The 13,011-nt window shown below is 35.6% G+C and overlaps 1 protein-coding gene across 4 annotated transcripts in view; it reads right to left on the minus strand.

Annotated features, from left to right (window-relative positions):
• Nucleotides 1–692: 692 nt before the first annotated feature.
• Nucleotides 693–13,011, minus strand: part of LOC109051869 (CMP-N-acetylneuraminate-beta-1,4-galactoside alpha-2,3-sialyltransferase-like) — a 43,747-nt gene continuing 31,428 nt past the window's right edge. The window contains exons 7-9 of one of the 4 annotated variants that reach the window (XM_042757538.1): nt 11,916–12,062; nt 9,091–9,237; nt 693–1,160 (exon numbers count right to left, since the gene is read on the minus strand). In XM_042757538.1, the coding sequence (XP_042613472.1) occupies nt 876–1,160; nt 9,091–9,237; nt 11,916–12,062 (579 nt within the window). In that variant the 3' untranslated portion in view covers nt 693–875. Of the gene's footprint in view, nt 1,161–4,678; nt 6,741–9,090; nt 9,238–11,915; nt 12,063–13,011 lie in introns of those variants that run through there. The other 3 variants (XM_042757535.1, XM_042757536.1, XM_042757537.1) reach the window with 3 other exon arrangements.

The following is a 13,011-nucleotide window of genomic DNA, read 5'->3' on the forward strand; positions in this document are numbered from 1 at the left end:
ATGGCGTTATGGGATTTTTCCTGTGTTATTTTAGTATCATTGAAAGATACTATTATAGTCTTATTAAATTTGGAATTATTTTTCTGATTTCATTTTAGTTTTTTTAGTTTTTTTTTGTTTTTTTACATATGCATATATAGTTTTTATTAAATGTAATTTAATTTTAGTTTAGTTTAGTAAATTACATTAAACTACTTGAAAATAAGAATTGTGGCCACGGCAACTAATAGATTTTTTGAGGGATTTTTTCTTTCTCTTTTTTGATTTTATTCAGTTTATTTTGCGTTTATTCACTTTTATTATTCATTATTATTTCAAGTAAGTAAGTAAGTAACTAACTAATCAACTATCTATCTATTTATTTTTAACGGTTTTAGTTTTATTAACCATAACAACTCATAATTTGGTCTAAGTACACTGCCATTAAAAAGTCTGGGGTTAGGAAGACATAATAGGAATATAATAATTATATAGTTATTTTTCTTGAGCAGCAAATCAGCATATAAGAATGATTTCTGAAGATCATGTGACACTGAAGACTGCAGTAATGATGCTGAAAATACAGCTGTGCATCACAGAAATAAATTATATTTTGCATTATATTCACACAGAAAACACTTATTTTAAATTGCAATAATATTTCTCAATATTACTGTTTTTTACTGTATTTTTGATGCAGCCTTGGTGAGCAGAAGAGACGTGTTTCAAAAACATTAAAAAGTCTTACAAATTCCAAACTTTTTGAATGGTGGTATCAATAAAATATGAGCAGCAGTCTTAAGAAACATCACTGATGAGATGAAATAAACCAGCAGTAGAAAGAGAACTACTGAAGGAACGGCCGTTCAGGTTGGAAACAGCACACGCTGACCTCTTTAAGACAAACTATAAACTAAGAGGTTATAGTAAACAGTGCTGGAGTTTATATTTAGTGCCTCCAGCCAGAGAATGCAGCAGCACATAGAGAGGATGCTTGACTCTGAGGTAAACACACACACGCTTCCCAGAAGGGCCTCAAACTCAAAACCTTTATCTTCCACATCGGATCCATCCTTCCCCCGAGGTACAAGAACACGGTGTAGCTTTACAGAGAACATTCGGACAGAATTAAACACCATTAAGACGCACCAATCACAGGGAGTCTGCTTCAGGAGGACAGTCTGGAAAATGAAATGAAAGGAATGGGAGTGACATGAGGATTGAGGCAAATTTAATTATTGCCTTTTATTTAATATATTACTGACTTTTATAATCTAATAAAGAAAATCATTAAAACATTATCTGGAAAACATTTGGTTTATTAAGCTGTATATATATTTTTCCTATTCACTACTACTATTCACATCTACTACACATCTACTATTTCATAGTAAAAAAAAAATAATTCACAACTCTGTACATAAATCTTCTGTTCCAGTTTTACCACATTATTGTTATTATTTATTTGTAGTTTTTTCCCTTAGTCTTATTTAAATGTTCTTTCTGTTCTCATGTCATATATGTATGTTTGTACCAAGAGCTCCTAAAAACAACAAAGTCCTTGTGTGTTTGCACACACTTGACGAATAAAGCTCTTTCTTAATCTGATTATTAAATAAATATTATTTTCTGTTACAACTAGGGCATTTGCACTTACATGCTGCAGGATCTTTTCTCTTCACTAACTTCACTTGCTTTTTTTGCAGTCATCTTTTAATCAACTGTTTGTGTGTGTGTGTGTGTGTGTGTGTGTGTGTGTGTGTGATTTCTATTGGATGTATGAAGTGAGTTCTCCTTAAATTCACACATGTGCACAGAATCACATTAAATGTGGATGTTTTTACAACTGGTCTCAAGAATCCAAATCTGAATAGAATATTCACCAGTCTCTAGAAAGTAAAATGAAATGGCAATATCAAATTTGTTAAATGTTTAAAATAAAAATAAAATAAAAAATGCATTAAATATACAAATCTTTATTTTGAAAAGCCCTGCTCTAGGAAGCACAATCCACATTTAAAGTCTTTTTACTGCTTGAACTCTTATTGAGCGTGAGGGCATTAAACTGCTCCCTTCGATGGTGTGGAAACTGCTGTAGGTGTGTTTTCTGTTGGACTTTAAAAGAAAGGGTGTGAGTCGATGACCTGTCGGGAAGAATAAAGCCAAAGCGGAGTGATTCTTCTCAGGCGGAGCTCAAAAACACAGCACACACTGGCCTTCAGTCCGACTGTAACCAAACCCTGCTCAACCCTGCTCCGCCGAGTGTGAAGCTGTCAGGATGTGACCTCTCCATCACAGCCGTGTCACGAAGGCCCACCTACATGGACAGACGCACCTGTCAGAGCCTGTTCCAGCCCTCCATTCACTCTCAAACCTTGCTGCACCCTCGTCCTGCGGCGCATAAACAGGTCAAGGATTGTCTTTAAATAGGAGACACCTGCCCGTTGTGTCCACAGCTCAACTGTCTGTGATCTCACACTACTTTCTAAATCTGTTTACTGCACTCCAAGCACATAAACCGTTGGCCGCGTGCAGCACAGCAGGTTGAAGGCAAGGCATCCAGCCGCACAATTCATCTATAAATGACTGTTCGCAAGATTTACATTCCAGATTTCACTGTTAACACAGCAATTAAAATACATCTGGTAACACTTTATAACGTTTGTTAATAACATAAACAAACATTAAAAAGTGCTGTTTTTGCAGTGGATTTCTGCCAGTTCTTTACTGTTTTCCCAGTGTACATTCCGCCATGAAGCATCCAGTCATCCAGTCACTGTATCAATGAAAATGTTACAAGCTTGAAAGAATCTCAAGGCCAGTGTTTGTGAAAAACACTTGGAAGGAGGATATAGATGAAGCTGAGTTCTTTCGGTTCCTCTATTCGTCTCATTTTCATAGCAAATAACCTCAAAACTATAAGGCGTGATTCACTATAACCTAACTGAAGATGTTATTAAAAGACTTTTCAACCAAGATTTCATTAACTCAGCATTATATCTGAGCTTTTTTCACCGTTTATACCCATCCAGCAATGACAGTGATGCACTTTAATTTCAAAATGTAGAGGGAAAACGCTCTAAAACAAAATTCTGTATTTTAAAAAACCATATACACTACCATTCAGAAATTTTTTAAATAAATAAATACATACATAAATAAAAAATAAACACATAACATTTTTTTTTAAAACAAATCTGTAAGGATGCTTTAAATTGATCAAAATTGACAGTAAACACATTAATAACATTATAAAACATTTCTTTTTCAAATAAATGCTGTACTTTTGAAAGTCATATACATCAAAAAATACAGAAAGAAATGTATTACCGTTATATACAAATTGTTTTCAACATTGATAATAATCAGAAATCTTTCCAAATCAGCATATTAGAATGATTTCTGAAGATCATGTGACACTGAAGACTGGAGTAATGATGCTGAAAATACAGCTTTGATCAGAAATAAATTACAGATTAAATTCAAATAGAAAACAGTTGTATCAAATTGTAATATTTCAGAATTTTACTGTATTTTTGATAACATACAGTACACGCAGTCTTGGTGAGCAGAAGAGACTTCTTTGAAAAACATTTAAATCTTTCCAACACCAAACCTTTGAGTAGTAGAGTAAAAAATTAATAAACTATTAGTTGATTCAATTGAATGGATAAGAGGTCATAAATTTCAATTGTCAAAATATTCAGATTGAGAACTTGTGTAAAGTAACCAACCAAAAATATTTCACATAAAAGGACGACACAATATATTTTGTGTTACAAAAATAAACACACCCTCTTAAAATAAAAAATAAAAACACAGAAAATCAAATCTAGAATACCAATATTGCTTTGAAACATAACAGCTAATTTCTTCCACTGATCTAGAGTAATCCTCTGTAACTAGTATGCTGCTGGTTCAATCTTTTACCATTATGTCCTTGATCAAGACCTCTCGTGTTTGTGCTGAAAGAGTCTTTGATTCAAAGCCTCAGTTAAAAAATCAGGTGAACACAGTTAAACACACAGTAGACAAGCCATTATCCACTAGACTCACACATGAAAAACTATAATCATATTCTGATATGTTTCTACATGATTCTGAACAGCCTGGAGCAGAACGTCTTGCCAAAAAAAAAAAAAAAAAAGGAAAAGAGGTGGATTATGAATCCAGACCATCTGGAACAGTACTGGTTTCAGAAACCAAACAGAAGGATTTCCAGGAACAGTGCTTGACGGCACGGACTCTTAAAAAATTCCTAATACTTCTATTAACCTTTTGGCACAAGGACCCTGAAAACCCCAGCGCCGTCGTGAGTCATGAGACCTTTTACAGTCCATGCATGAGACAAGAAGCAGGAGTGTCTGCTTCCGCCGCACACATAAACATCCAACTGTTTGTTTGAGAAAAAAAAAAGAAAAAAAAAAGAGGCAGGTTGATCAGGTGGAAGTTTGAATGCTTAACATGAGCTTTCCATAAACAGGTGCTGATGTTTTTCAATCATGTAACAGTAAAATGATGATTAATAGCCTGTTATATAAAGCAGATAGATCCAGTTCTTGGATCTGATTGGTTGAGAAGCATAATGAGTGCAGAAAGAGTGGCAAAGCTTGCCTTTTCAAAATACTAATAGAGTGCATTAATGCCTGTCCAGTTTGTTAGCAGCCTTGGTGCTGGAAGTACTTTTTTAAAAATTATTATTATTATTCCAATAGGGGATTTTTAGAAAAAGCCTTCATTATGAGCCATGAACCAAACCAACCCAACCCACCATGAGGTGACACAAACTTTGATTTGAAAATCAGACAAAAGACTACAAGACTGTGTACTTGACGACTCCAATCAGGGAAATAACTACAATCCCATGAAGCATCGCGAATGATATAATCAAGCTGATTTTGACTATTTTAAACTAAACTGAGCAAGATAATGACACTAAGTTTGTATCAACAAACTCTATCAACACTGAACTGACCTGAGCTGAATAACACTACTGTTTTCTGTAGAGCTGCCTTATAGATAAAATGAGATTCATAACCAAACATTAACATTCTTATTTTCCTCTATTAATGTGAAGCAGCTTTGAAACAATCTGCAAGTGCTATATAAAAACTATTATATAAATAAAAGTGCTATACTATAAATAAACTCTACATAAAAGTGCTTTAAAGAGAAAACTGTTGAAAAAAGCAGCATATGCTGGTTAGGGATGTTTTGAAGCATGGCTGCTGGTTTGAGCTGGTTTAAGCTGGTCCTAAGCAACTAGTTCCCGCTCAAGACCAGCACATGACCAGCTAAAACCAGCAGCCATGCTTCAAAACATCCCTAACCAGCATATGCTGCTTTTTCAACAGGGATATATTAAATTATTTTGATTTCTTTGCAGAATCATGGGTAATGTATCAATTAACAACCTTGTAGCTCACAATAGGTCCATTAAAATCGATCACCCTATAGAACTAGAAAAACTAAAAGCTAGTACTTCAAAAATGTGAAATAAAATTTACTTTATTGACATGTCATTATTTTAATTTACTTATTAAAATACTTATTTTATACAACAATGGTATAGAGAATCAAGTAATTTGACTTGTATTGGTACCAACAAATGTGATTTGCTACTAACACAGCACTGATCTGATCTGAAGGTCTACTGTAACATACAGTTCTTATGCATTATTAGGTGCCGTTCACACAGAATGGATCTTTGCATCTAAAACGTGAGACGCAGTGTTCCGGAATGGTTTTAAAAAAAAGCACAGTGCAGAACGCCTCTTCCGCCACGTTGCCATCAAATACAACAGTTTCCAAGCCAACTTGCTACTGTAAACCAAAGCTTGCAATGCTTGCCCCGCCTCCAGGGTCTTCTGATTGGCCCACTGTTTTGGAACTGACATTGATGAGCGCCTTTGCATGTAAAAGTTGAAATTCTTTTAACTTGACACAGCATCTTAAAAAAGTGGCGTTCCGGTACATGTCCATCTAATGAAAAACAATGGAAAAGTAGTGCATTTAAATGAAAAGATGCGTTCTGTGTGAACGGCCCCTTACACAATAATTGACAGCTCAAATGAAAAGCCCATTTCAGACTGAATGTAGAACCCTTGATAATACTTTAATCCGCCTGCTCTCATGATCTGGTTATACACAGAGAGGGATATACATGTGCAAGGCGCAGGAAACAAGTGGATGCTGATTGGTTTAATGGCACACGTCAGAAGAGCAGCAGAAAATCAGCAGTGACAATCATTTGTTGTGTGCTGTTGTGCATAGCCTGAGATTGAAGAGAACAGTAATAAAGCATTCAAGCTGACTAAGCTTAAAAAAGAAAGAATTTTAACCACGGTGATTAAAATACTGTCTAATAAATACTGAATACAATGGATTAAAAAAGCAGGAGAAAGCAGCACGTTTCCAGTCTCTGTCGGGTGCCGTGGCACACAGGGACGGACTCTTTCTCGCCAACGTGGCATCTCAAAAGAAGCATTGCCATGTTTGAGGTGAGGTTGCCATGGACACCGTCCAGCATATGAGGTGAGGTCACTTCCTCCGGCTGCATCATGCGATTGGCTCAAACATCTCTGGACGTTCGTGCGAGTCCATCGGCTGGGAGGCCAGTCACCAGTGATATGGTGAATACTATCTATCCCCTGATTGAGGGGAACGTGACGTCAGATCCCATTGGTTAGGTCCTGAATAACGCCCCCCTTCACCAGCTTTCGGAGAAACTCTTTCTCTTTGGATATGTTGTGTGTCCATGACTGGGTGTGTGTGAGAGAAAAAGAGAAACAGAAAGAGCACAATAGGGTAAACGCTCATCAAATGTTTGTCACGTGCTACGTTTAAAAGAGCCATGACGTCTGCATATGCGACTTTGCTTTTGATTTCACAAGCCACAAAAGCAGTTCGGACGGCCCACCTACAGTAAACATGTACAACAACAGAGGTGCTCTTCTAGGAAAATAACAAGCACTATGAAATGCAGTGCCATCTACTGATTTGCAATTAAAGTTGAATCGTCCTTTTGATAAAACATATCTTCTAAGCAAAAAAAACAAAAAAGGGGGGTTTTGGATAAGTATTTTCTTTTCTTTTCTTCTTTAATGCCAGTGCTGTGATGCCACTGAAAATGTAATCTTAAATATGCATTTTTATGCTTTGCAAACGTAACCCTCATATTGCTTTCAAAATCTGTAAATATTCTCCGTTTGGACCTGAAGTATCATTATTTTATAAAACCATCATTTAATATTATTTAACTTTCAAAATCTGTAAATATTCTCGATGAGAAATTTTATTTAAATATAACATTGTATGAAATTTATAAGAACATATGATCTGAGGACCAGTATTAACCTGATAGGAATTAATGGGATTTAATTAAATTCCTTTGAATTTAACTCATGATTGATCAAAACAGTCCAAACTTATGAAACCTACATATTTATTACAAGAAATAAATAAATAAATTCAAATTTCAAAATTTCAAACAGTCAATTTTCATGCTGCAATGGTTTGTTAATAGGAGTATATATTTTCATGTTTATCAAAAATAAATCAGTCTCAAAACTGTGTGAGATGTGGGAAAAAGGCTACATATATTTTACAATATTTTTGTGACACTAATATAACTTATAGATAATTTTACAAAAGTATTTGTGACATTTAATTGTATCCATACATCACCGGGTCCAAAATGACCCAAATATTTTTTTTTAAGGTTGTATCTCTTTAAAAATAATTGTAAAAAATATGAAACAACAACAACAACAAAAACACTGTGTTTTTTGTAGGGTCCTAAAGCATTTGCAAGTTTCATTCCCTTATTATTTAATTCCCTTACTATTTATTCCCTGAAAAAGTACCCGAAAGTTTTTGAGGGTTAAAGGTTAGATTTTCTGTGACGTATTTAATTTTTTTTAAATCGAACTTGTTTTATAATTGATTAACTGAATCACTGAACTGACTTGAGCTGAATAATGACACTATTATCTTTTTAGAGCAGCTTTACAGCTGAATTATATTTTGCCTCATTTTTGATGTTTGCATCACTGATTCAGTTTCTTCCGTTTAATACTGTGAAGCTGTTTTGTATAAAAACATCTGTATGAAGTGCTATAGAAATAAAGTTAACTTGACATTGGTTTTGCATAATCTGCAGAATTTTTTTTTTTTGTCAATCTCTTTACACACACACACACACACACACACACACACACACACACACACACACACACACACACACACACACACACACACACACACACACACACACACACAGAAAAGGAACTACTGGCCTGACTAGACCATCAGAAATAAATCCTTATTATTGAACCCTGTTAGTATCTTGTGGTATCTGACTGCTTCACTTTATTATTAGCAGCTTGGCAAAGCTACAGTTTCAAAGTAGTTTCCTCAACACTGAAAGAAGAACACGCACACAGCTTGGACTGCCAATGCTGCCTCATTACTCTGACCTCTCAGGTTTCTGCATGTTTCTGGAACAGAGAGCAGCGTGAGGTCATGTGACCTGTTTATGGACGTGACTCAACGGCTGGGATATTCCCAAAGATCATCAACCAGCAAGCAGACATCACTGATGTACATCAGACACATTTACAGTACTGTACATTCACATTCTACTCTTTTTAGATGCCAAATCTAACACATTTCTGTTAACTGTGATAAGACAGAGGTCAGAAATTAATCAGGTTTCAGGGCAAAAAAAAAACAAATCCCTGAAAGTGACAAAAATCCTCCAGCTATTTAAAATATGAAGGACCACTCCACTGCAGTGAATTCCTGTTTTTATCTGTTATCAAACAGGTCACATACTTTTAAAAATATTTAGCTGGCATCGATGGTTCCATGAAAAACCTTAAATATCCATGGAACATTTCTATTGCACAAAAAGTTATTTTGACTGGAAAAAAAGGTTTTCAGATTATTAAAATGTTCTTCACACTATAAAAAAGCTTATTTTAAGAACTGTTCCCTCAAAGGTGAACCAATAATGGTTCTTCTATGGCATCTCTGTTGAAACCTCCTTTTAATTCTAAGAATTTGAGTTAGAGAGAGATCCTTTAGACCGGGTCTGTGTCGTGCTGTTACCTCTTTGATTGCAGACATCATGAGCTTCTCATAGTAGTGCAGAGGTGCATGAGGTGTGTTCATGTCATATCCGAATCCGGCCACCGCCACCTCATCACAGTTATGGAGAGCCATCGTGATCGCAACAGTCCCCAATGTAGGAATATTCTGGAAAAACCAAAACACTTTCAGCACTGCACGCCAGTTTAGTGACAGCGTATAAAATACCCAACAGTCATTCTTGAGTATGTAGGTAAAGACACCTTCATAAACCCTCAAGTTTAAGAAAAATTTAAATTAATTAAGAAAAATATTGTTTCTGGTTATTACAGCAAATTGACTTATAAGAAAATGTTTTATGGAAAACATTTTAAAAATAAAGTGAAAAGTGTGAAATTTAAAAGTGAAACATTTATATGTGAAAAATTATACAAATGTATTATTTGAAAAATAAACAAAAATGTGCTTTACATAAAATATATACTTGTATTATATATACACAAACATCAACATTTATATAAACACATATATAAACTGCTTAGACTAGTCAAAGTCTTGAATTAGTGAATGTCTGACTGATTCAGAAAATTCTTCTAAATCAAAATGAATCTGAATCAGAATTTTGATGTCTAGGTCATTTAAAAGATCATTTACACCAGGGATCCTCAAATCTGGCCCACGAGATCCACTTTCCTGCAGAGTTTAGCTGTAACCCTTTAGAAAATCACAGGTAGGTGAGTTTGATCAGGGTTAGAGCTAAACACAGCAGTGCATTGGCCCTCCAGGGTAAGATTTGAGGAACCCTGATTTACAGTAATAACCAGAAATTAAACAGTTATTATAGCGATACAAAAAAGTACAAATCTTTAAATGATCTGTGATTCACCTACAAATCTATTCATAAATGAATCATTCAGACCAATTTTATAAACCAAATTTTCAACGATTCACTGAAAAGACTAATCTCAAAAGAATTATACATTCATTTACAGTCATCTCTATAACATATGCAGTTATTATTTACAACTCTATTGTTTAAGCAAAAGTAATTTAACAAAGTATTCAAGAACTGCAAAATGTCTGAATGTTGTAACATGACAATCAAGCTTTAATTCATCACTATATGGTTTAATTCACACTACACTGTATGGTGAAATGCAAACACTGACCAGCCAGGGATGGACTGGACACTCAGGGTAGTTGAGTGCATTGCTCGCACACTTCAGGACAAGATAATACACCGTGTGACTGACTTTATCAGAGACACAGACAGAGTGGGACGTGTCTGTGTGTGTGTGTGTATCAGCAGAGAGGGATCATCCAGCCACCACCTGATCCACTAAGGGCTGGAGAGATGAGTCTCAATGTGAAAGTCTTATCACCACAGAGAGACACTCTCTGGACTAATCCGGCCCCAGACACTCCGCCTGCATGCTGATAACAGGAAACACATCACAGCTCGAGCCCCTCGAATCGCATCTCCATGACAGCAGAGCACAAACAGACTCTGGATCAGGTGGAGATGTGACGCACCAACACTTCATTTCAACATCAGCTCAGGGGAGCAACAATAAGGATGACCTGCTGACCCGGGGCCAGTGTAACAGAGTTCTGGGTCATTTCGGTACATTTTGATCATGTACATGGATTATTTATTTGTTTATTGTTTGTTAACTTTTAGGGAAAATGATCTAAAAGTATCTAACTGACTATTATAGATGAGGTTTTGTTGAAATAGCAAGAGTGACTTGTTGTGCAACAGTAAAAACAGGTACAAAAAAAAAAGAAGAAAAAAAAAAGAAATATATGTGACCCTGGAGCACAAAATCAGTCTTAAGTCGCTGGGGTATATTTGTAGCAATAGCCAAAAATACTTTGTATGGGTGAAAATTATCGATTTTTCTTTTATGCCAAAAATCATTAGGATATTAAGTAAAGATCATGTTCCATGAAGATATTTTGTAAATTTCCAACTGTAAATATATAAAAAAATTTTGATTAGTAATATGCATTGCTAAGAACTTCATTTGGACAACTTTAAAGGTGATTTTCTCAATATTTAGATTTTTTTTACACCCTCAGATTCCAGATTTTCAAATAGTTGTATTTCGGCCAAATATTGTCCTCCTAACAAACCATACATCAATGGAAAGCAATTTTGAAAAATTGACACTTAAGACTGGTTTTGTGGTCCAGGGTCACACACACATATATATATATATACATATATACATACACAAGTATTTTAACAAATAAATAATGTAAAATCAGAAATTATAATCGCTGTGACTCACGAATCCCAAAACAACTATTACTAACAAGAATTAACAAGAATAAACCTGTGACTGCTTAGAGTAGTCTTAACACAAATTGTCAAAAAATTTTTCCTTTAAGATTGGTCATAACTTTGTTTTGTAAATTATAAAAAAATAGTATGTATTTGTGTGTGTGTGTGTATTAAGCACATTTTTATTATATAATAATTATTCATTTTTTATACAGTTTTATTCATTTTTATACATTTTTTGTACATTTTTCACATATGTAAATATCTTTTTCATAAAATATTTTGTTAAAAGACAATTTGCAGTGATACCAGAAAATTACAGTTACAGTGAATGAGACTTGTAAATTAATCACAGATCATTTACAGATTCATGAATAAAACATACTGGGCTTATCTGAATACAAAAAGTTCCTAAGTTCCTAAATACTAACTAGTTCCTAAGACATAGGCTGTGTTTCTGCAACTGCCCCCTGGCTTTTTTCGAAGAGGAGAAAAGTTTTCAATTCTGACTCTGAGAGTATGTTTTGGATTTAATGTTTATTCAACGTTTGCTCCTCACCCCTTTTCCCATGACGCCATTGTTGTGTGGAAGGCCAATGAATTTGAAGGCTGCTTCCTGGATGAAATACGGGTTCAGGATCCGTATGTCTTCTGGCTCTCTGGGAACGACACGTGCCACGGACTTCCAGAATCCCTCCATACTCCGCTAAAAGACATCAAGAGCGGAACACAGAAGACACTTGAATTAATACAAGAAACAAACGAAACGAATAAACCTGCGTGACTTCGCTGACGGCCTTCATCAGCTTTTCTTTTCAAGCACTCCTGCTCTGTGAATACGCTATTATAACCGCAGAAAGGCCTCAAGTGAAGCTGACACAGAACAGTCACTCGCAGCCGCTGAATAACGCTCTCAGCTGAGTAAATAAGCCGCTCACTTTGAATAAAAGAATAAAAAGGGTGACGCTAGCAAAGCGTTGGAGCCAAGAGCGTGTCTGAACACAGAGCTCTCGCTTTCCTCGTGGGATGCCCACTTCACCTGCAGCCAATACGAAGGGCCTTAGAAAACACACCTGGGAGAGCGTGTCTGTTAGAAGTCGTAACTCCGGTTGACATTCTGGAGCAACAACTCCGGTGGGATTTCATCAAACGGCATCCTAAGTCACGGTACTACAAATAAACACGCCATGTAATTACGTCCTGCCCATGTTTTCTTTTCAAGGGAGGGACAGGCTTTACAGAGGGTCGCACAACTACACAAAAACAACAAGTGCTTTGACCCAGGGAGCCTTACTTTTATGGTGTAATACAAACCACGTGTGTCGCGGTATAATATGATCAAAGCTATCAGTCGCCATAAACGGTTTGCCAAGATTTAAAAAGTGCCCTTATTATGGCATTTTAAATACTGCCTTTCACGAAGTGTGTAACGTAGCTGTTGGTGAATGTAAACAGTTTGCAAAGCCGAAAGTGCAAGATAAATAAAGTTATTGTCTTCCAAAATAAAGAATCGACTCTAAACAGCCGAAACGAGTCATCATTCAAATCCCACTTCAGTGACGGCTACACATCACAGAGTAAAACATTTGGATAATGCCCGCCTATGTTCTACGTTGGCTGGCCACGAACAACTTGACCCCTCCTCAAACACTTGT

This window comes from Cyprinus carpio, chromosome A6 (genome assembly GCF_018340385.1).
Source record: "Cyprinus carpio isolate SPL01 chromosome A6, ASM1834038v1, whole genome shotgun sequence".
Taxonomy (NCBI): Eukaryota; Metazoa; Chordata; class Actinopteri; order Cypriniformes; family Cyprinidae; genus Cyprinus; species Cyprinus carpio.